The 24,091-nt window shown below is 39.8% G+C and overlaps 1 protein-coding gene across 4 annotated transcripts in view; it reads left to right on the plus strand.

Annotated features, from left to right (window-relative positions):
* The window catches only part of eps15 (epidermal growth factor receptor pathway substrate 15), a 130,651-nt gene extending 107,427 nt beyond the window's left edge, over window positions 1-23,224 (plus strand). Inside the window, exons 15-25 of one of the 4 annotated variants that reach the window (XM_055641782.1) lie at window positions 520-717; window positions 3,070-3,273; window positions 4,939-5,031; window positions 5,748-5,838; window positions 6,979-7,023; window positions 10,783-10,931; window positions 11,887-11,956; window positions 14,218-14,294; window positions 18,698-18,860; window positions 19,104-19,279; window positions 22,400-22,539. In XM_055641782.1, coding sequence (XP_055497757.1) covers window positions 520-717; window positions 3,070-3,273; window positions 4,939-5,031; window positions 5,748-5,838; window positions 6,979-7,023; window positions 10,783-10,931; window positions 11,887-11,956; window positions 14,218-14,294; window positions 18,698-18,860; window positions 19,104-19,279; window positions 22,400-22,411 — 1,278 coding nt within the window. In that variant the 3' untranslated portion in view covers window positions 22,412-22,539. Of the gene's footprint in view, window positions 1-519; window positions 718-3,069; window positions 3,274-4,938; window positions 5,032-5,747; window positions 5,839-6,978; window positions 7,024-10,782; window positions 10,932-11,886; window positions 11,957-14,217; window positions 14,295-18,697; window positions 18,861-19,103; window positions 19,280-22,399 lie in introns of all 4 variants that reach the window. The other 3 variants (XM_055641781.1, XM_055641778.1, XM_055641779.1) reach the window with 3 other exon arrangements.
* Window positions 23,225-24,091: the final 867 nt, after the last annotated feature.

The raw sequence follows: 24,091 nt of genomic DNA on the forward strand, positions 1-24,091 counted from the left end.
TTGCTGCTCGTGTTTGACCTAATGCCTGAGGATTTATGGGGTCAGATTCCCCAACTCCCAAGTCGTGCATAAGCCTGACTATACAAAGATGACAAATTTTCTTTTGGGTATAAAATCTGTCAATCTTTTCCGTTATTGCTTGTATGTAATTCTAAATGCTTCCAAGTAGTTGATTCTTAACTGCCTCCTCAGTTCAAGAATGGATAATAAATTATGGCATTGCCAGTGATGTCCATTTACTGTGAACAATTTTTTTTTTTTTTTAAATTGCAATTAAATTATCTGAATTTAATTTTCCTATATAATAGAAAATGAATTCATGACTTTACATAATTATTCCAGTTTTTTTGATTAGTAACGTAACAGCTTTGCAGCCATAATTGTTACAATACTTAAATTTATGGATTACATTACATACCATCATGTAACTCATGGGAAACCAGATTTCATTAACATTCCATCACATTTATTCTTTGGAATGTTTGACTATATATTACTTATTGTTCACTTTGGTTCTAGATTGCATCACTAAAGACTGAGATATCAAATCAGGAATCCCAGATATCATCTTGTGAGGAAGAGCTGATAAAAGCACAGGAAGAACTAAAACTACTGCACCAGGAGACAGCAGAGCTGGAAGAGCAAATGGAGGCAAGTCATGCCCATTTGGAACCTATGCAACAAACTCTTTGGGCATCCCATCAGGAAATTAATCTGGTAAATTAGTAATTACGTACACACATCAGATTATTAATATTTTCTGCATTAGCAAAGTACTATTTTTACAATAAATTATTACATCAGTAAGGTAGGAGATTTTCCAATGGAGTAAAACTCCGATAATCGGGCCTGCTAGGGACTTTGGTGCCGTACTAACAGATTTTTCCAGGCTATTGGATAATATTCTTACTAATAGTCAACACTTTTTTTTAAATCATATTTTGTAGTTGTAACATAGACTAATGAATTTACCATGGATGCAGTAAGTTTAAAGAGAGTGTGAGGACCAGGGCCTTGGTGAGTTACCTGTGCCTTGGTGGCTTAGAAGAGAGCATGGGACCCTGGGCCCTGGAGAGTCAGAAGGGAGTGTAGGAGGTATGATTAACAAGTCTGCAGATGACATGAAAGTTGGTGGTATTGTGATTGGTCAGGAAGGTTGTTTAACTGAGATCACATGTTGTTTAACCGAGATCACGGTAGGCCAATGAGTACATGCATGCCAGGAAAACACATGATAGTGCACACATAGGTCGATGAGACTGGGTGAAAATAGCCACAGGCAATAGAGTTTTGAATGACATTGGATGGTAGAAATTATTTGGCTTAATTGTATGCAATTAAACCCTGGTCAAAATAAAGAAAATGGCACCTAAAGCTGATCATGAATAGTATGTATTTCTGAAATGTACTTGTTTTGGATCAAATTTTTTTTTTTTAATGATTAAGGAATTGCTTGCATACATGTCTGAAATTCACATGATCATTGGGAGATATAAGGGACTGCAGGTGCTGAAATTGGGGATAAAAGATAAACTGCTGGAAGAACAGAACTTTGTGGAGGCAAAGGTATGGTCAGTGTTCTCAGTCGAGACCCTCAGGACTCAGAGTGTCGAGGGAAGATGAAGATATACAGGTGAGAGAGAGGGGGGCAGGACAAAGGATCGTGGACAGATGAACCAGGTGGTTGAAGGGCAAAGTTTTCAGGCAGATGCTGTACTGTGGGTGATGGGAGGAAACATCAGAGAAGAAAATAAATGAGGTAGATAGAGTTAGGTTGGGTGAGGAGGGGAAGGGTAGAAAGGCTGGCAGATGGAAATAGATAAGGGGTGGCTGATGACCAAATTGAACTAGATTAGGGATGATGATGTCTGAGTAATGAGCACTTAGGGGAAGGATGGAAAAGTGAGCAACCTTGTAGTCGTCTCCTACTCCTATTTTCATATGTTCTTGTGTCCAACACATCTTCTGTTTTGTTGAATTGAATTGAATCCTTTATTTGTCATTCAGAACTTTCGGTCTGAACGAAATGTCGTTACCTGCAGCCATACATGTAATAATAAACAACACACAATAAACACAAATTAACATCCACCACAGTGAGTTCACCAAGCACCTTCTCACTGTAATGGAGGCAAAAGTCTTAGGGTTGCTGTCTCTTCCCTCCTCTTCTCCCTCTGCGCTGAGGCGATACCCCACCGGGCGATGGTAAGTCAGTCCCGCGGTTCAAGCTCCGCGGCCCGGGGGTGGTCGAAGCTGCCGCCCTCCAGTCCAGTGGACGCAGTTGTTGCCACGGGAGCTCCGGAAAACAGGCATCAACCTGTGACCCGCGACCTCCCGGCGATGTCATCCACTGGCCCGCAGCCAAGCCCCGGATTCAGGTCGCTGCCGCCAGAACGCTGCCTCAGCCACCGGAGCACCGTCTCCGCCCCGCACTGGACCGCCCCCACGGGAGCGTCTCCGCCCCGCACCGGGCCGCCCTCACAGGAGCGTCTCAGCCCCGCACCGGGCCGCCCCCACGGGAGCGCCTTCCAGCCGGGAGCCGGGCCGTCCTCACGGGAGCGCCTTCCAGCCCCGCACCGGGCTGCCCTCACGGGAGCATCTCAGCCCCGCACCGGGCCGTCCTCACGGGAGCATCTCAGCCCCGCACCAGGCCGTCCTCACGGGAGCGTCTCAGCCCCGCACCAGGCCGCCCACACGGGAGTGCCTTCCAGCCCCGCACCGGGCCGTTGCTCAGTATGACTGAGTATATACTGTTGCTCAGTATGTTTAGGATTGAAATCAGGTTAACTTCCAGATGGTTAAGAGTATTGTGTATAAGTGCCTGTGAGTATCCATGCTTTCTGTAACATGCAAAGATTATGGCAAAATACGAGCAATTCCATGCTTCTCTATTTTGAGCACATAAAATATATTTAATTTAAGCGTTATAAAAATAAGGTCATGCTTCATTAAGGTAATTAAAATTGGTTGTCTTAAACACAGTTTCATTGTTTATGTGTGTCAGATTATTCACCCACCATCTCGGTATCTGAAACATGTTAAGTAATTCTTTGAATTTTGTATTCAAAGGTGAAATCCAAGTTGTCTGAGCTGCATGATAATGAGGAAAGCTTCAACGATCAACTCAGGTGGCAGAGTCATCTGCAACCTATTGTCAATGGTAGCATTGAGCACTCTGATCTCAACAACAGTGTGAGTGAGACTGCTGACCGGAAGGAAAATACAGAGAGGCAAAGCCCAGTGGAAAAAGAAGAGATCATTAATGAGCCTGTGGTGAGACATTTCAAACACTCAATTCAGTGGTATTTGAAATAACTTGTTATCATAAATATAAACTTTGCACTTTCATGAATTCCCTAGCTACAGTTACAAGCAATGTGACCAATAAAATACATTTGAGAGGTAGGTCAAATTCAATATTTTCCTCTCTAGATCAGAGAACTTTAAATCTAAAGCAAACGTTGGATTGGAAAATTTGACTTTGAAACAGCTCACGGGGATGTAAATGGTTGCCATATGTAATGTACACATGTTACACAAAATAATGCTGATAAGCTGGTCAATTTGATTAATCTAGTTTGATCACCCATTTACCTAGAATGCGTGGAGCTAAGCAACATACTTAGGTAATTCTTTAAGCCCTCTTACACCGCGTGATGTCAGCGTCAAAGCTGCCCCGTGACCTCAACATCGAACAGTAAATTTACACGTGCAGTCGCACTTCCGTTTCCAACTTGCTTAACAACTGATTTACACAAGGGTCCATGGGACGTAATACCAGTTGGAGCACTTTTTTGTTCCAGAATTTGGAGAATTGTTTGGGATTTGCCAGAATCCAAACTCATGATTGACGCACTAACATCCACAACATGCACAAATATCCTTGTGCAAAATTAAGAAGTGCTGGAAATACTCAGTAAATCCGACAACATTTTGTGGAGTGAGAAACAATTAACATTCCAGGGCAATGAACTTATCAGAATTGGAGAAGTGAGAAAACAAATGTATTTTAAATTATGGAAAAGTGGGGGTGGGGTAAAGCAATCAAATTAAATATCTATGTTTGGGTGAAGACCGAAGGCAGCCCAGGTGACAAATGTTTTGGAGCCATCTAATTAATAGTTGAAACCTGCTAAGAAGGAGACATGACAATTGTTGTGCTTCTGCTGTTGGAATAACTTAAGTCACACACAGTGATTGAGATCCAAAGACTTTATTAACGTTACAACATAGGTAACTTCATCTTAGTACGTAACTCCAAAAGTGGGGGAGAAAGGTCAGAGAAGCTTTCTGTTAAACTAATGGGCGTGGCTACAACGTATGACTCATAACATGAGTGACATTGATCTACAGAAATGGAAGCATGTTTCAGTCAAAACCAAGAAACCAACAAAAAGAAAGAAAATAGAAACCATTGAGGTTGATGGAAATTCTATTGGAGAGTGTGGCAGAAGTTCAGGAAAATAAGTGACAGTGAATTGATTAAATGTCAAATAATTAAAATCATATCAATTGAAATGTGTAGCTGAATTTAGGTTATAAAGGTCATAAGCGATAGGAGCAGAATTAGGCCATTCTGCCAATTAACTGCCATTCAATCATGGCTGATCTATCTCTCCCTCTTAACCCCATTCTCCTGCCTTCTCCACACAACCCCTGATGCCTGTACAAATCAATTTGTTGGTTCTTCCTTGCTGATAATTTTATAATTCAGGAACTGGCAACGTTTTCAATGCGATTTGTGTATTTTCTGGGTTTTTTAATCATGCCTAGTTAAACTTTCTTCTTCAGGACAATAAAGTACTTGTCAGTAGTCATAAAACACTTAACATTCTCAAATATAACTTGATCCCCTCATCAAGTAAAATATGTACCCAATGATTTTACTTGATGAGATTTCAGTTTTTAAGAATGCATTTGTGCAAATATTATTTCCAGGCCAACAATAGCGTTATTGAAGACACCCTCAATAGAGCGTTTATCACGAAAACGGAACAGATTGAAATTGAACAACCCAGTCTTACAGAAAAGGTGAGTTTAGTTACGTGCATTTTCTTGTATGGAGAAGTTGTACTGTTTAAAATTGTTTGTTAGCCTTTGGGGTTGGAATATCACTGGTGGAATTTTATCTCGCTCTCTCCAGGCTCAATTGGGCCATTAAAAGGAAGTTGTGTTTTTAGTCAGCAGTATCAGTTCAGCTCTTAATTTACCCCTCCCTTGCCCTTTTTCCCACACATTTATTTAAAATAGATTTGATGCTGTGAAGTACTTTAAGAAGCAGCTTTGCTAAACTTAACACAACATTGAAAGTTAGTGGTTTAATTTGATAGGGATTTTGCATTCAAATTCAAGCCAGGATTTTATTATCATTGCCTTGCACTGATTGTTCAGTTTAATAATAACAATTGTCATGAAATGTCATGTTAGTGTTATGTAGCTGAAGTTGTGTTAGGGATATGGCTATTCTATAAATTTTACATTTTCTTAGCTTTATATGGCGCGTTTTAGTTCTGAAATAATATTCAAGAATTTTTGTTAATAATACCTTTAAAAAATAGTTTGAATGGCACCATTTTCTTGGAGAGCAATTGACATTTGATATTTGACTTTTTGACATGGGTTGACATTTTGTTAAAACTCAGTGGAAATAGATGTCTTTGTATCGAAAGCATACATCTTGAAGAATATGTTTTGATTTTAATGAGCGTGTTTATTTACACATTAATCCATATTTTCAACTTTTGCAGGAAGATCCTTTTGATATGAAAGCTAGTGAATACACCAACAGTATTTCAGACCCAAACCTAGACTTCTTTCAAACAGATCCTTTCACTGGCAGTAAGTTCAATTTTTAATCTTCTTTTGAATATGTAAATCTTCTACAGATTGACTATTGTTTTGAACGAAACTACTTTTTGTGGATTTTCATGTGCATTATTGTATACAGATAATACAGAAAGGCAATAATAGCCCATTCAAATCCCCAATCTGAAATAAAATCTGAGTGTTGTCAAGATATATAAAAAAAGTATTTTATTTGCTAATCAACCCAATTAATTACCTGTGCCGAGGAAACTTAAAATGTCATGTTGTTACGTTGCTGAGTAATCAACCAAGCATCCAAGTACTGCTAATGCTTTCACGGTGTATACCTCAATTAGCATCTATGGCAAGAGTGCTATAGCCTTGCTCCTTCCCAAAGATACCAGTGACCAAGGATGAGCAACTTTTTGCAGCTGATTATATGTCAAAAGCAATAAAGAAGTTGGGCCTAATAAGATGACAAACCACCCCTCTCTCTCTCCTCTCTCTCTCCCCCTCTCTCCCCCTCTCTCTCTCTCCCCCTCTCTCCTCTCCCCCTCTCTCTCTCTCCCCCTCTCTCTCTCTCCCCCTCTCTCTCTCTCCCCCTCTCTCTCTCCCCTCTCCCTCTCTCTCTCTCCCTCCCCCTCCCTCTCTCCCCTCCCCCTCTCTCTCTCTCTCTCTCTCTCTCTCTCTCTCTCTCCCTCTCTCTCTCTCTCTCCCCTCTCTCTCTCTCCTCTCTCTCCCCCCTCTCTCCCTCTCTCTCTCTCTCTCTCTCTCCCCCCTCTCTCCCCCCCTCTCTCCCCCTCCTCTCTCTCCCCCTCTCTCTCTCTCTCCCCTCTCCCCCTCTCCCTTTCCCCCTCTCTCTCCCTCTCTCTCTCTTTTCACAACATTTGTCTCTCTTCCCCTCTCCTCTGCTTGCCATTCCCTCCTTTCAAACTTCCACTCCCGCCTCCCCCAATGACTACATTCTTATGCAATACTTTGCTTTCTCCTTTTTGCACCTTCCTTTACCTTGCTTCTTTCTTCCCACATCAAACAGTGAGGCTTTCTCTTTCTCTGTTAAAATAAAGAGAAAATTAAAGATCACTCAAGCAAAGACATATTTGCTTTCATAATTGCTGATAATCTCTTATTGAAGAAGTGATTGTTAAAAATGTTATTCAATTATTTTTCAAGGTGATCCCTTTAAGGATGATCCATTTGGAAAGGTTGACATTGCAGGTAAGAAAGGAACTTGTATGGCACTGCAATCGGAAACTGATTTGTCAAATTTGGAATGGAATACTTTATTGTCACATGTGACTAGGCACAGTGAAATTCTTTGCTTGCATACCAATGTATACAAATAGCGGCCACCTACGCCGTTGGCAAAGTTAAAAAGCACACCGGCTCCTCCTTTTGTTCTCCCCGCCCGCACATCGATTCCCCCACGCCAGGTTCCCATTGTCCTTTGTTTCTCCCCCCTCCCTTCCAACCCCCTAATGTCCATTGTTCACCCCCCACCTCCCTCGCGGCAGTCCCCTCACGCCGTGTCCTCCATTGTTCTTTTTCACCCCCCCCCCCCCCCCCCCCGGCGGTCTCCTCACGCTCTCCTCAACCGTCGACCCGCGAGGCATCGCCACCGTTGCGAGGCTTCGCCACGGTCGAGGCCCCATCATCACGAGGCTTCAACGCCGCAGAGGTCTCACCGCTACCGACTCCTCACTTCACGTGTCCGTCTCTTATGTCTGTTGGTGCCATCGTCGGCCACCGTACCGACCTCTCCACAACGGTCCCGAGGCCTCTGTGGAGCCATGGACTTCGTTGGTCGCTTTGCCGACCCGGACTCCGACCCCCATGGGGAGGTGTGCGGATTAATGTTTTTACACAGAGATTGGTGTGCGTTCGGACAGAAAAGTGACATAACGATTAGCAATGCAACTTTACAGCTTCCAAGTTTGTTCATGATCTCAGGTGCTTTTTGTGTGTCATTTGTACTTTCCTCCTGTGACTGCAAGAATTCCCATTGGTTGCTCTGGATTTCTCCCACATCCCAAAGGTGTTGCCGGTAGACAGTTCTAAATTACCCCTCAGTATAGTACAGCAAACAAGGGGGTTGATGGCCATATCAGAGATAGTCAGGGTGAAGGCTACAGAAAAATAAGAGAAGAGATGTGGAACTTATGATCTGCAGTATCATAAAATAGGATGATTCAAAACTGATTCCTGCTTTCAACTTTAAATATAGGAACACTTTTCAAAAGGTAGCCAAGCTATTGTTGTGTCATGCATGGTGCAACAGGCATTTTGGTGAAAGGTGGTGTTAGCTGATGCTAATATTTTGCGTAACTATCACATTGAGCTGTTTATCTATTCTTACATTAAGATCAGTTCATACATGTAACATTTGAATTTTCTTTGCTTACAAACAAGTTTGACATTCCAGTAGTGAACATTTACATTTTATGTTTCTACAACCCCAGCCCAACAAATATTTTTAAAGGAGTAAATGCTCCTGAGGCATTTTACAGGAGAATTCTGATTCCAAACCACAACAAGGTACCAGGATAGATAAACCAAAAACCTAGTCAAAGGGTAGGTTTTAAGGAGCACCTTAACACACGAAATGGATTTCATAGATCTTGGGGCCCTTGCAACTCAAGGCACCAGAACAAGAGATGGAACAATTACAATTAGAGATGCAATTGATGTCAGAATTTGTGCTGCACAGATGTAACAAAGCTTGTAAGATTGGAGAATGTTAGAGATTGGGAGAGGCGAGACCATGGGGAAATTAGGTGAAATTAGGGGGTAAAAATGACAATTTTAAAACTGAGTTGCTACTGAGGAAGGTTTGTAGATCAGCAGGTGCTCAGTGGTGGGTAAACAGGATGAACATCAGTCTGCAAAGGCCAACCAGGAGAGCAATGTATGGAAATAATGCAAATGCTGCCCAGTATCAGAAACCATTCTCCAATCATGGGAGATGCAGGTTAAATATGTGTCCTATGTATTACTCATCAGGAAGGACCTGGTAAATGCTCAACACCTCCATGGAATGGTTTGGGCACTAGCTGCATACAGAAACATTACTGTATATCAAACTACATGTTACATATCATGGACAAGTAGAAATTTGTACGGTACCATTATAAGTAACAAACATTTTATCTGCTTCAACTTTCTTACTGCTTGCTGCAAAGCTCGCTATCAGCAATTAGCATATAAGGACTCGAGCCTTCCTGCACTTTCCCCTTTCCCAAAATATCACCATTCAAATAATCACTTTATTTTTTTTAATTTTGATCCAAAGTAGGCAACCTCACATTTATCCACATTTATCTGGCATGAATTTGCCCACTCGCTAATCCTTTCAAAATCACTTTGCTATCTCTTTCCATACGCTTTACAGCTCACATTCGCTCTCAGCTTTGTTTAGAGATAATGAATGGAAACAAAACCTTCAGCCCACCATGTCCATCAATCGCACATTCAAACTAGTTCAAAGTTTCAAGTCAGTTTATTGTCATATGTACCAATTAGGGTACAGTGAAATTTGAGTTGCCATACAGCCATACTAAGTGCAAAGCAATAAGACACACAACCACATAAAAGTTAACAGAAACATTCATCACAGTTGATTCCACATTCCTCACTGTGATGGAAGGCAATAAAGTTCAATCTTCTTCCTCTTTCACATGTACACCCTATGCACAATGGGCAAGTCACAGAGGCCAATTAAACCACAAACCCACTGTCATTTGGGATATGGGAGGAAACCGGGGTATCTAGAGAAAATTTACGTGGTCACGGAGAACATACAAACTCCATACTAAAGGTACCCAAGATCAGGTTTGAACCCAGGTTTCGTGTTGTGAGACAGCAGTTCTACCGGCTGCACTGCTGTGCTACTCACTTTATGTTGTACACAATCTTAGAGACATAGAAACATAGAAAAATAGGTGCAGGAGAAGGCCATTCGGCCCTTCGAACCAGCACTGCCATTCAATATGATCATGGCTGATCACCCAGAATCAGTACCCTGTTCCTGCTTCTCCCCATATCCCTTCATTCTGTTAGCCCTCAGAGCTATATCTAACTCTCTCTTGAATACATCCAGTGAATTGGCCTCCACTGCTCTGGTTGAAAATCCTCATCTCAGTCCTAAATGGTCTACCCTTATTCTTAAACTGTGACCCCTGGTTCTGGACTCCCCCGACATTTGGAACATTTTTCCAGCATCTTGCCTGTCCAGTCCCTTAAGAATTTTATATATTTCTATAAGATCCCATCTCATCCTTCCAAATTCCAGTGAATATAAGCCCAGTCAATCCATTCTTTCATCATATGTCAGTCCCACCATCCCGGGAATTAACCTGGTGAACCTACACTGCACTCCCTCAACAGCAAGAATGTCCTTCCTCAAATTAGGAGACCAAAATTGCACACAAATTATGCAATTAATTCCCTCAGCCATATCGTCAATCAATATTGTGAATAGCTGGGGCTAGGTCCTAAAGCTACCAATCACCAGAACGGGCAACGTGGTGGCGCAGCGGTAGAGTTGCTGCTTTACAGCGCTTGCAGCGCCGGGGACCCAGGTTCGATCCCGACTATGGGTGCTGTCTGTACGGAGTTTGTACGTTCTCCCCTGACCTGCATGGGTTTCCTCTGAGATCTTCGGTTTCCTCCCACATTCCAAAGAACAGGTTTGTAGGTTAATTGGCTTGGTAAATGTAAAAATTGTCGCTAGAGTTTGTAGGAGAGTGTTAATGGGTGGCGCAGGCGATGGGCTGTTTTTGTTTGGTGGATTTGTTTTGATTATATACAGTTTGTTTTGATTATATACAGACTATATATTTGCAGGAATTGTGTCCTACAAATCTGGGCCTCGCAAGTATTTCTAGATAACAAAGACTTAACTGATATTTACTGAAGGCATCGACTCAGTAGTAATTTTTTTAATTCTACGATAATTGTTATATGTTTTTTGTTGTGAAGCAGATCCTTTTGGAGGTGATCCTTTTAAAGGCACAGATCCTTTTGCAGATGCCTCGGATAACTTCTTTCAACAGTCTGCAAGTGACCCATTTACAGCCACAGAAACTGATCCTTTCAATGCTACGTCAACCAACACTAATGTAGAATCTGTGAGTATGGGATAAAATTATATATTCATTAGTCCTTGTCACTTATCAAAATACAAAGAATGCAAGCTAAAAATAATTGTTCTGAAAATACCCATAGAATGCCACATCTCAGAATATCGTGGCATAATTTCTTGGGAAATGCTCTTTGGAAATGTTATTTGGGGATTGTCAGTCCATGCAGTTTTGATAAGAAAATTGAAATTTGTGCTACTTGTATTAACCGTCTGAAGAAGGGTCCCAAGTCAAAACATCGCCTAATCACATCAGAGATATGCTGCCTGACCTGCTAAGTTACTCCACCACTTTGTGTCTTTTTTGGTATGAACTTTGAATTTGTGATATGAACCTAAACTAAAGAATTGTTAAAACCTTTTGGATGCCTCCTTTTGCATGACAAGATTGTTAATGGTGCTGTCTGTTTTCTTTGAAACTTTTGTTTTCCATCATCAGTATACAAATTTATTAGATATAAATTATCAGTTTAAATTATTGAAGAACCCAAGGAGAACCTCAATGTCTTTGAAATTTCTAAATTTTTGTTAGTTTCCTAATATTTCAAGAAATTCTCGTTCAAGTTTGCATTTATTGTCACTTAACCAAATAAATTTACAGATAACCAAAGATAATTTGAGTTATCCATCAGATGCTTTAAATGATACTAAGAATTTCCAGGAAATTTGCTCCCACCTGTCTATTTTGGGACACATCCATGTTTTGATGTCATAATTTTCTGAAAAGTTCACCTGAAAAGTTATGCCTGACCGCAAACTATTTTTGTGAATCAAATTCTAATGTCCTTATTCACTGTGCCCCAGTTAAATTATTATTTATTTCATTTGGTAAAATGCACATTTATATAAGATATAATCTTGTTTTTCAATTGGTATGTTTTCTAAATTTGCAGTGTGTGTATAAAACAAAATGTAATATTACATTTGTATGTATGTGATTTTAGACAGAAGCCATAAATGGCAATGATCCATTTGCTCCAGGTGGTGGGACAGTCTCCTCCGCTGATGATGCAGGTGAGAAATCTATCTTTATAGCATAGCAGAGTTTAACAGTTGTGAATACACATAAATATCCATGTATTTGTAAGCACTGTTAGATCAGTGTCCCATTGTTTATGGGAATTGTCTATTTGACGTTAAAGTCATCTTCATCATTTGCAGATATGAGCAGAGAAATGGCAAATGGAGTTTAATCTGGGCCAGTGTAAGATGTTGCAGCTTGGGAGGTCAAATGTAAGGGGAAAATATACAGTTATTAGCAAGACCCTTTAGCAACTTTGATGTACAGAGGGATCTTGGGGCCTGTCCATAGCTCTCTGAAAGTATCAACACAAGTAGATATAGAGTGGTCAAGACGTACTCTTGCCTTCATCGATCAGGGCATTGAAGAAATTATGAGAATCGATAGAGTATAGTCAGAACCATATTCCCTGGGTGGATATGTCATACATCAGACGCCATAGCCCTAGACTGTTCAATGTTCTTTGTTCATCACACAGCCATGAGTGTTTTCTTGAATATTATATTTACTATTAGCCACTTGTAAATAATTAACAATTCAGATGTAAATTGCTTCTTTGACAAGAAATTTTAATTAGAATATATATTTGATAAGCAGGCTGAACAATCGTATGCACATGATGTATGATTGTGTACTATAACCGTTGTACATATGTTAATGAAATATACAAAGCAATGTATTAAACTGCTTTTTAATTACTGTACGTATTGTTTGTTCTATAATCCCTTGAGTACTGCTGATGTCATGTGCTGTAACAGCATGTGATGTGAGAGACAAAGGCTGGTATTGAGCAGTATGAACACAACAGGACAAATAATGACATAAAACTGATGATGGTTAATTCCAAGATCTACTGTTGGGGGAAGACTTTATGGTGATCATCTTGACCATTCAATCTTCATTCTAGCACAAGAAAATGAACAATAATATTTGGCTCCAAAAGACGCATGCCCAATGCCATGTGATTGTTATTATGGAGCCGTACAACACAGAAACAGATCCTTCAGGCCAACTCATCCTTATGACCAAGATCCCCCATCTCAGTTTGATCCACATGCCTTCATTTGGCCTATATCCCTTTGAACATCTATTTGTGTAGATGTCCAAATCGGTGCAAAAATAAAATAACATATTTTATTTTGTCCTCGTATCAGGTGTTGGCTAGGCCCGTTAGAAAACTGTGGTCTCTCCATATTGAAATTTTGGAAAGTGCAAATAGAATAATGCACATGTATTTGTCAAATTAAAACACTCATGATGGGGATTTCTGTGAGCCTATGCTTTGAGAAAGCAAGCACTCAGCAAATTGTTTGAGTTTTGTAAAGTAAAAGGAAAACACTAGTTTCTGAATATGTGGAACAATTATCTTAACTGGATGGGTTAGGGTGGACTGGGGACATACCTCAAGTTTACACAAGAGCAGAGCGAGTGGACAGAAGATAGTGGACTTTAATACAAGTTGTGGGGCTCAAAAGATTTGCCAAAGGCTTTGAATTGAAAGAGGTTGAATAGTGCGAAGTTTAGAGAGGGGTTCCACACTTTAAGTCTGCACTGCACAGTAAAAGTCAAGAGAGTCAAGAGTCAATTTAATTGTCATTTGGACCCCTTGAGGTCCAAACGAAATGCCGTTTCTGCAGCCATACATTACAAACAAATAGACCCCAGACACAACATAATTTACATTTTACATAAAATCTGAATTAAAAAAAAAAAGAAAATTGCAATTTCATCACTTTTTTTAGCCTCTGAACATGTGAAAACATTTTGTGACCAGTTAAATTCTTTGCATATAACCATTATTGTAATGATGGAGACATAGCAATTAACTTTCACTCAACAATGTCTCATGCACAGCAATGATGAAAGGATGTTTTTGTTCTATTGATGTGTATAAATATACAATGACCTCATAATATCTTGTTTGGGTATATTTTGTGCACATTTAAAAATATAATAGTGCCATAAAGAATGCTCATGTAAGTATAGAACATCTGATTTCCTGAGAATTAAATACAACATTGCTTCAATGCCATTCATCTTTTCAATCAGTGAACACCAATCCAATTTCTTTCCCTCCCCCCCCATGTCTGAATCTCCAAAACCATTTGGAGAAATAAATCCTCTGTGTTCTAGACCATATGTAGTTCACTGCAGCCGATATGACTGACATTAAATAAATGAACCAGGCATGAAAAAAAAGTGTATATGAAATATTTAGATTTTTAACACTGATATTGTTATATTTCTGTTTCAGTTACTGATCCCTTTGTCTCAGCATTTGGAAATGATTCATTTGGAAGTGGGTTTGCAAATTTTAATACATTGTCACAGGTAATTATGCATGCATGTTGAATTGGAACATGTTGGTACTTATTAATCCTTTGTTTTAAGATTCAGAAAATGAGATAGATGGCACAGTAGCACAGCAGTAGAGTTGCCACCTTACAGCACCAGTGATCCCAGGTGCTACTGACTACTGACCAACATCCACTATAAACCAACTGACTCCCATGGCTATCTGCACTACACTTCTTCACACCCTGCTTCCTGTAAGGACTCCATCCCCTACTCCCAATTCCTCCATCGACACCGCATCTGCACCCAGGATGAGGTGTCCCACAATAGGGCATCGGAGATGTCCTCATTCTTCAGGGAACGGGGTTTCCCCTCTTCTACTACAGATGAGGCTCTCACCAGGGTCTCTTTTATACCCCGTGACTCTGAACTCACTCCCTATCCCCCCCACTCGCAACAATGGCCGAGTCCTCCTTGTCCTCACCTTCCACCCTACCAGCCGTCACATACAACAAATAATCCTCCGACATTTTCACCACCTCCAACGTGATCCCACCACTTGCCACATCTTCCCATCTCCTCCCCTGTCTGCTTTCCGCAGAGACCGCTCCTTCCGGAACTCCCTGTTTAATTTGTCCCTTCCCACCTGAACCACCCCCTCTCTGGGCACTTTCCTTTGCAACCGCAAGAAATGCTACACTTGTCGCTTTACCTCCCCCCCTTGACTCCATTCAAGGCCCCAAGCAGTCTTTCTAGGTGCGGCAGAGGTTCACCTGCACCTCCTCCAACCTCTTCTATTGCATCCGCTGCTCTAGATGTCAGCTGCTTTACATCGGAGCGACAAGTAGGCTTGGCGATCACTTCGCCGAACATCTCCGCTTGGTTCGCAACCTGATCTCCCAGTGGCTCAGCACTTCAACTCCCCCTCCCATTCCAAATCCGATCTTTCTATCCTGGGCCTCCTCCACGGCCAGAGTGAGGACCACCGTATATTGGAGGAGCAGCACCTCATATTTCACTTGGGCAGTTTGCACCCCAGCGGTATGAACATTGACTTCTCTAATTTCAGGTAGTCCCCTACTTTCTCTTCCCCTTCTCAGCTCTCCCTCAGCCCACTGGCTCCACCTCTTCCTTTCTTCTTCCCGCCCTTCCCACCCTCACGTCAGTCTGAAGAAGGGTCTCGACCCGAAACGTTGCCAATTTCCTTCGCTCCAGAGATGCTGCCACACCCGCTGAGTTTCTCCAGCATTTTTGTCTACCTTCAATTTTCCAGCATCTGCAGTTCCTTCTTAAACACAGGTGCTATCTGTACAGAGTTTGTATGTTCTTCCTGTGGGTTTTCTCCAGGCGCTCTGGTTTCCTCCCACATTCCAAAGAAGTGCAGATTTGTAGGTTAATTGGCTTCTGTAAGATGTCCCTAATGTGTAGGATAGAACAAGTGTATGGGTAATCGCTGGTCAGCTTGGATTCTGTGGTTCGAAGGGCCTGTTCCCACACTCTCAAACGAAAATGTAATGTTGGACAGGTTCCTTTGCTGAGAACAGTAAAATCCCTTTCAAAACATATTGAATTGTTTTTCAATTAAAAATTATACCACAGGTAGCATATCTAATTTAAGAACTATTCAAATTGAGATAGTTTATATTTAGAATAAAGCCTCAGAAATTGGAAAAATTCCGACAACTGAAAGACTCCGAGGTGCATTTCTTGCTACCTACATGCTATCCAGTGACAAAACAGAGGCTAATATCTGTGAAACAATATCCATCAACATCGTGGGGATTGATGAAATGGCCACATTAATACTACGGCTGCCAGGCAGGGCAGTATCCGGATATCCTATGTCCGGTCATTCAGCTTGTTTATTTCTACATGCTTTATCAAATGCTGAAGCCATTCCTTTATCAATGCTTGCAACTTCGTTATAGAATATTAGATGTATCTTCACCACACACAGTGTCATAGTGAAAGAACTACGTATAGGCAATAAGGCCCATAACCAAAAACTTATTTCAAAAAACTAGTCAGCATAAGGAAAATGACAAAGACAATCCAAATGTATAGCCTCATTAATCAAGCTTCAAAGCTTCGCCATAGCATGCTAAGCCATGAAATGCATTATCCTTTCTCAGAAGATTATACAAGCAGAGAATAAATTAAATAGGTTAAAGCAAATTAAAATAAATGGCTGTGACACATCCAAGTTTAATAAAATAATGGCAAATAAGCTAAATCACAGATGTAGCATAACATTTTTTTGTGCTATGAAGATATGTTGTAATGACAGAATTATTTGTTCATTATAAACATATCTTGTTGTAATGATAGAATATGTTGGGTTTCCTGAGTTTCAACAACTAAGTTACAGAGATAGGTTGAATAAGTTAGGTCTTTATTCTCGAGCGCAGAAGGTTAAGGGGGGACTTGATAGAGGTCTTTAAAATGATGAGAGGGATAGACAGAGTTGATGTGGACAAGCTTTTCCCTTTGAGAATAGGGAAGATTCAAACAAGAGGACATGACTTCAGAATTAAGGGACAGAAGTTTAGGGGTAATATGAGGGGGAACTTCTTTACTCAGAGAGTGGTAGCGGTGTGGAATGAGCTTCCAGTGGAAGTGGTGGAGGCAGGTTCATTGGTATCATTTAAAAATAAATTGGATAGGCATATGGATGAGAAGGGAATGGAGGGTTATGGTATGAGTGCAGGCAGGTCGGACTAAGGGGAAAAAAATTTGTTCGGCACGGACTTGTAGGGCCGAGATGTCCTGTTTCCGTGCTGTAATTGTTATATGGTTATATGGTTATGTTGTAATGACAGATTATCTGTTCACATACAGTGCCTTCCATAATGTTTGGGACAAAGACCCATCATTTATTTATTTACCTCTGTACTCCACAATTTCAGATTTGTAATAGAAAAAAATCACAAATGGTTAAAGTACACTGTCAGATTTTAATAAAGGCAATTTGTATACATTTTTGTTTCACGATGTAGAAATTACAGCTGTGTTTATACTTAGTCCCCCATTTCAGGGCACTATAATGTTTGGGACACATGGCTTCACAGATGTTTGTTATTGCTCAGGTGTGTTTAATTGCCTCCTTTATGCGGGTACAAGAGAGCTCTCAGCACCTAGTCTTTTCATCACCGTTGGAAACTTTCATTTCTGTTTATCAATATGAGGACTAAAGTTGTGCCAATAAAAGTCAACTGAGCCATTGTGAGACTGAGTCACAAGAATAAAACTGTTAGAGACATCAGCCAAACCTAAGGCTTACCAAAATCAACTGTTTGGAACATCATTAAAATGAAAGAGAACACTGGTGAGCTTACTAATCGCAAAGGGACTGGCAAGCCCTGGAAGACCTCCACAGCTCATGACAGAAGCATTCTCTCTATAATAAAGAATAATCCCCAAACACCTGTGCGACAGATCAGAAAGACTCTTCAGGAGTCAGGTGTGGATTTGTCAATGACCACTGTCCGCAGAAGACTTCATGAACAGAAATACAGAGGCTACACTGCAAGATGCCCAAGATTCTATACCACCTCATCTGTGAAATACGGTGGTGTGGGTGTTATGGCCTGAGCATGTATGGCTGCTGAAGGTACTGGTTCACTTATCTTCATTGATGATACAACTGCTGATGGTAGTAGCATAATGAATTCTGGAGTGTATAAACACATCCTATCTGCTCAAGTTCAAACAAATGCCTCAAAACTCATTGGCCGGCGGTTCATTCTACAGCAAGACAATGATCCCAAACATACTTCTAAAGCAACAAAGGAGTTAATCAAAGCTAAAAAATGGTCAATTCTTGAGTGGCTAAGTCAATCACCCAATGTGAACCCAATTGAGCATGCCTTTTATGTGCTGAAGAGTAAACTGAAGGGGACCAGGCCCCAAAACAAGCATAAGCTAAAGATGGCTGAAATACAGGCCTGGCAGAGCATCACCAGAGAAGACACCCAGTAACTGGTGATGCCCATGAATCACAGACTTCAAGCAGTCATTGCATGCAAAGGATATGCAACAAAATACTAAACATCACTACTTTCATTTACATGTTATTGTTGTGTCCCAAACATTATGGTGCCCTGAAATGGGGGGGGGCAATGTATAAACACTGCTGTCATTGATACATGGTGAAACCAAAATGTATAAAAATTGCCTTTATTAAAATCTGACAATGTGCACTTTAACCATATGCAATTTTTTTCTATTACAAATCTGAAATTGTGGAGTACAGAGGCAAATAAACAAATGATGGGTCTTTGTCCCAAACATTATGGAGAGCACTGCAGTTGTAATGAACAATGAATTATTTGTTCATTATGTGTTCATTACAAGTAACTGTGCAAAGTTCGTTAAGACATAAGCTTTGCATCAGTAATAACTTTTCTTATTGTTTTCTCTTTTAATATATGCCTATATAGTCCAACCAAGCAGATCCCTTCAGTTCAGCTCCAGGAGCAGAACCTGGCAAAGATGGCTTTGGAAAAAATATATTCACAGAAGATGCCATAAAAAATGAAGAGTTGCCTCCAGCTTTACCACCAAAAATTGGTACTCCAACAAGACCTCCACCTCCACCACCTAGTAAGTGAACAAGGTGGTTTTAAAACTGGGAAGGTTTTGTTGCCAGAGTTAATTTTACCACTTTAATTATTCACATAAAGTAAAAAAGTAAATCAAATTTCCTAAGTTCATTATGGAATATTTCCTTCATTTAATTTATATTGTCATATGTTATCCTCTGTCAGTTTTTAACTTATTGAAATTTGATCATTTCAACATAAGATATTGAGAGGTTTATGTTTAATATTGTGTTTTTAAATGTAGGTAAAAGACTTTCTCTTGTTAAGTCAGAATCGAACGACTCCTTCAAGTTAAATGATCCTTTCCACCCATTTAACTCGGGGGATTCATTCCATGAAGAGAAACAACTTGATCCATTTGCTCCTACTTCTCCAAGTAAAGTTATTGGAGACAACCCAAATTTTGCAAACTTCAATACTGTAAGTATTTGAATTTGTTTGAGTTGTTAATTTTCTTTAACGTGCAAAAGCCGTCTGTATTGTTAATACATCTTGTTTTTGTATATATGGCAGCATGAAATTCTTACAATAGCTTGTGAATCTATACTCCAGGAGTTGTACAACCAGAATTTTTATTCACAGTTGCCAGAGTACATTGTTTAACTTGTCAGTTGGTCAGAATAATAGGCAAAATGGAAAGCCAATTGAGTCAGCCATGCTTGAATCTTTCTTTTGAACACCCCTCCAAAAACATTTTTAATGTGCTGTCCTGGGTGATGGAGTTCTTCAAAGAAATTTTAGAGTAGCAGCTAAAAACATACAGTAAACGGGTCATGTATTTTATCATTAAACTTATGTGACTTCCAATTAATTTTGCAAACAAAAAAAATTGTCAATGGTTTGACCTTACAGAGGAAAAATTCTAAAGGAAAAACATTAATTTGGAAAATTTTCCTTTTATCAAAATACTGATGCCTTTTGAAGAGATAGTTTTAAACTGAGGCTCTACTTCCTTGTTGCTTTGCCATATTTTAAATGTATTCAAAGTGATACCATCAGAAACATTTGAATTTGTAGTTTTGAAGTGACATACAGTGGCTTGCAAAAGTTTTCATACCCCTTGAACTTTTCCACATTTTGTCATGTTACAACCACAAACGTAAATGTATTTTATTGGGATTTTATGTGATAGACCAACACAAGTGGTGCATAATTGTGAAGTGGGGAAGGAAAATGATACATGGTTTTCAAATTTTTTTACAAATAAAAAACTGAAAAGTGTGGCGTGCAAAAGTATTCAGCCCCCCCGAGTCAATACTTTGTAGAACCACCTTTCGCTGCAATTACAGCTGCAAGTCTTTTGGGGTATGTCTCTGCCAGCTTTGCACATCTAATGACTGAAATGTTTGCCCATTCTTCTTTGCAAAATAGCTCAAGCTCAGTCAGATTGGATGGAGAGCGTCTGTGAACAGCAATTTTCAAGTCTTGCCAGAGATTCTCAATTGGATTTAGGTCTGGACTTTGACTGGGCCATTCTAACACATGAATATGCTTTGATCTAAACCATTCCATTGTAGCTCTGGCTGTAAGTTTAGGGTCGTTGTCCTGCTGGAAGTGAACCTCCGCCCCAGTCTCAAGTCTTTTGCAGACTCTTAACAGGTTTTCTTCCAAGATTGCCCTGTATTTGGCTCCATCCATCTTCCCATCAACTCTGACCAGCTTCCCTGTCCCTGCTGAAGAAAAGCATCCCCACAGCATGATGCTGCCACCACCATGTTTCACAGTGGGGATGGTGTGTTCAGGGTGATGTGCAGTGTTAGTTTTCCGCCACACACAGCGTTTTGCATTTAGGCCAAAAACTTAAATTTTTTGTCTCATCCGAACAGAGCACCTTCCTCCACATGTTTGCTGTATCCCCTACATGGCTTGTGGCAAACTGCAAATGGGACTTCTTATGGCTTTTTTTCAACAATGGCTTTCTTCTTGCCACTCTTCCATAAAGGCCCGATTTGTGGAGTGCACGACTAATAGGTGTCCTGTGGACAGATTCTCCCACCTGAGCTGTGGATATCTGCAGCTCCTCCAGAGTTACCATGGGCCTCTTGGCTGCTTCTCTGATCAATGCTCTCCTTGCCCGGCCTGTCAGTTTAGGTGGACGGCCATGTCTTGGTAGGTTTGCAGTTGTGCCATACTCTTTCCATTTTCAGATGATGGATTGAACAGTGCTCCGTGAGATGTTCAAAACTTAGGATATGTTTTTATAACCTAACCCTGCTTTAAACTTCTCCACAACTTTATCCCTGACCTGTCTGGTGTGTTCCTTAGGCTTCATGATGCTGTTTGTTCACTAATGTTCTCTAACAAACCTCTGAGGCCTTCTCAGAACAGCTGTATTTATACTGAGATTAGATTACACACAAGTGGACTCTGTTTACTAATTAGGTGACTTCTGAAAGCAATTGGTTGCACTGGATTTTATTTAGGGGTATCAGAGTAAAGGGGGCTGAATACATTTGCACGCCACACTTTTCAGTTTTTTATTTGTAAAAAAATTTGAAAACCATGTATAATTTTCTTTCCACTTCACAATTATGCACCACTTTGTGTTGGTCTATCACATAAAATCCCAATAAAATACATCTACGTTTGTGGTTGTAACGTGACAAAATGTGGAAAAGTTCAAGGGGTATGAATACTTTTGCAAGCCACTGTACACTCCATTAGTTACTCAATCCTAACACGCTGTCGGCTAAAGAGAAAGGTGATGAGCTTTTATACATTGGTGTCAAGATGGTTGTAGTGGCAGATTATCATATCGTTCAAGAGATCGCTCCGTTAGCCACTCACGGTATTAGGAGTATGTCGTTTCGATACGCATGTCAGCTCTCAATGTCCTTCAGGTTTAAAGCTTCTTGAAAGATAAATCCTCATAACACACTTTTGATTAATAGTTCTAGAAGGAACTGCAGATGCTGGAAGATCGAAGGTACACAAAAATGCTGGAGAAACTCAGCGGGTGCAGCAGCGTCTATGGAGCGAAGGATGCTTCGCTCCATAGATGCTGCTGCACCCGCTGAGTTTCTCCAGCATTTTTGTGTACCTTTGATTAATAGTTTCTTTATTGTTGAAGAAAAAACAGTAAGATATCCATCCAACATTCCTTCACTCTTACATTTTAAACTTCATCAAACTTCAGCTTATGGCTTAGAAATGTTAGAAAACTCTCATGGTCAAAAAGCTATACCCTCATCCATGGTCCTCCAAACTAGACTAACTCGCTAACAGCTTCTGCGCAAGAGAACCCAGCAGCAAACAAGCCACTGACTATGTAATAAATCCCACCCACATAATTACGGGTAGACTAAAATTTAAAGACAAATGCCATAATTAATGACACGCAAAATAAAGCCAATGGTCTTTGCAGATTGTATTTGTTGCTAATAATTGATATCGATATATATGTAAAAATAAACTGAATTGATTTTCAGAATGTGATGACAACGATATCTTAATAACATATTGGCACTGCAAGTGCAAAATATATTGACAATGTTTTTTCTATCTGCACTCTATAAGAACAGTTTGTAGTTTCCTGTTCAGCTCTCTTTTTAATGTTTCAGTATCCCAGCGAGGAAGACCAGATAGAGTGGGCCAAAAGGGAAAGTGAACGAGCAGAGGAGGAGCGACTAGCCAGATTAAACCAACAAGAACAAGAGGATTTGGAACTAGCTATAGCACTTAGTAAATCTGAAATATCTGAAGCATGATGTGCTCCTTCACAATTATTGGTTGCCTTGACTCGCCAAACCAATTATGTTCTTACTAAAGTGTTTTCCATAGAAGCTACCTAAAGTAAACTTGGAAGTACTGGAGACTCTGACTTCTTGACATGAAATTATTTGTTTGTTACTGAAAAGATCAGTATGGTGAAACTTATTAATTCAGTACCATTAAATAACCTTTATCCTGTATATTAAACAAAAGCAACGTACAAACTAAATACCGAGGTAAATTTGGATTAAATGCAGCCAAGTCAATTCTAATAATACTATTCTGCTTTATTGGGTAACGGAGCCTATCATCTCAGCAGCTTCCTGTTTAAATAATATTGTTCAATAGAATACTTGTCATTGAACAGCTGTATATATTACACCTACTTAGTTACAAAGTAGATTTAAAAATCATAAACTTCGAGTGTAGCACATTAACTGTTTCTGTAACCACCAATTGCTGGCAATATATAACTGTATAGAGCATATGTTTCAGCTTACCCTCTGAAACTGCTGCTGTAAGTTAAACGTGCACTGCTAAACTTTTTACTGGCTTTATTTTTTTAAACTTATCCGTTTATGAATTTTAAGTGACATTCCTTTTATGTTCATGCTGACTGGATGAATAAATAAACAAATTGTAAGCTTATATAAAGATATTCTGTTCAATCCATTGAAATATGGTATACATTCAACTCTGCCTCAAAGATGAAGGTCTGCAAGCACAGTCTAGAAACCAACAGGGTTTACTGTTTTTTTTAATGTCCTTTTCCAAATCTAACTGAGTGCATCCCATGTGTTAACTTGCATTTTTTTTTGCTTTTTTTTTTTGCATTGAAGATGTCTATCTCGTTCAGTATGTAGCTTTCTATTAACCAATGTCAACATCAAAAATATAATATACTATGCCAAGTTTTTTGTTTTTTGTACACTCATTCTCATTACCACCCCATTTCCTTCTTTACCACCTTTTCTCACTATTCTGAAAGGGTATCCAGTTTTTAAAAAAAGGACATTTTCTCATGCCGTTCTTATTTGCTACCTGTTTACTTTTTTTGTTGAACTTGCAAATATAATTTCCTATATAATAGAAATATACCTAATACAACTGAAAGCATTATTATATTTGTGTTTTCGTGTCTCAAGGCCCTCAGAACTGTATTTTGACATTTGTGGTTATCCACTTTCCTGAGTGAAGGATCATCTATGGCCATATATATTTATTGATATGTTTCTGTGAAGTTTATTAATTGACTGTTTCTATATTTCTAATGTACCATTCTAATGTATCATTATATCTGGCAGTTTTGTTGTGAATATCCCATTGCAAATACTTATTACTATCCATCTTGGTTTTAGCTATTCCCTTTTTTGCTGATTTTTTTTCCCATTGTGTCATACTTTTTATTTCAAATATTTTATTTTATTTGCCAACATCTTTTGTACTACTCTCTTGGGTTTTGACTTTTGCTCGTTCCCCTTTAATGGGATTCCTATTTTATGGATTCATATGTTTTTATAG

The sequence above is a fragment of the Leucoraja erinacea genome, chromosome 10, assembly GCF_028641065.1.
Source record: "Leucoraja erinacea ecotype New England chromosome 10, Leri_hhj_1, whole genome shotgun sequence".
NCBI classification, from domain to species: Eukaryota; Metazoa; Chordata; class Chondrichthyes; order Rajiformes; family Rajidae; genus Leucoraja; species Leucoraja erinaceus.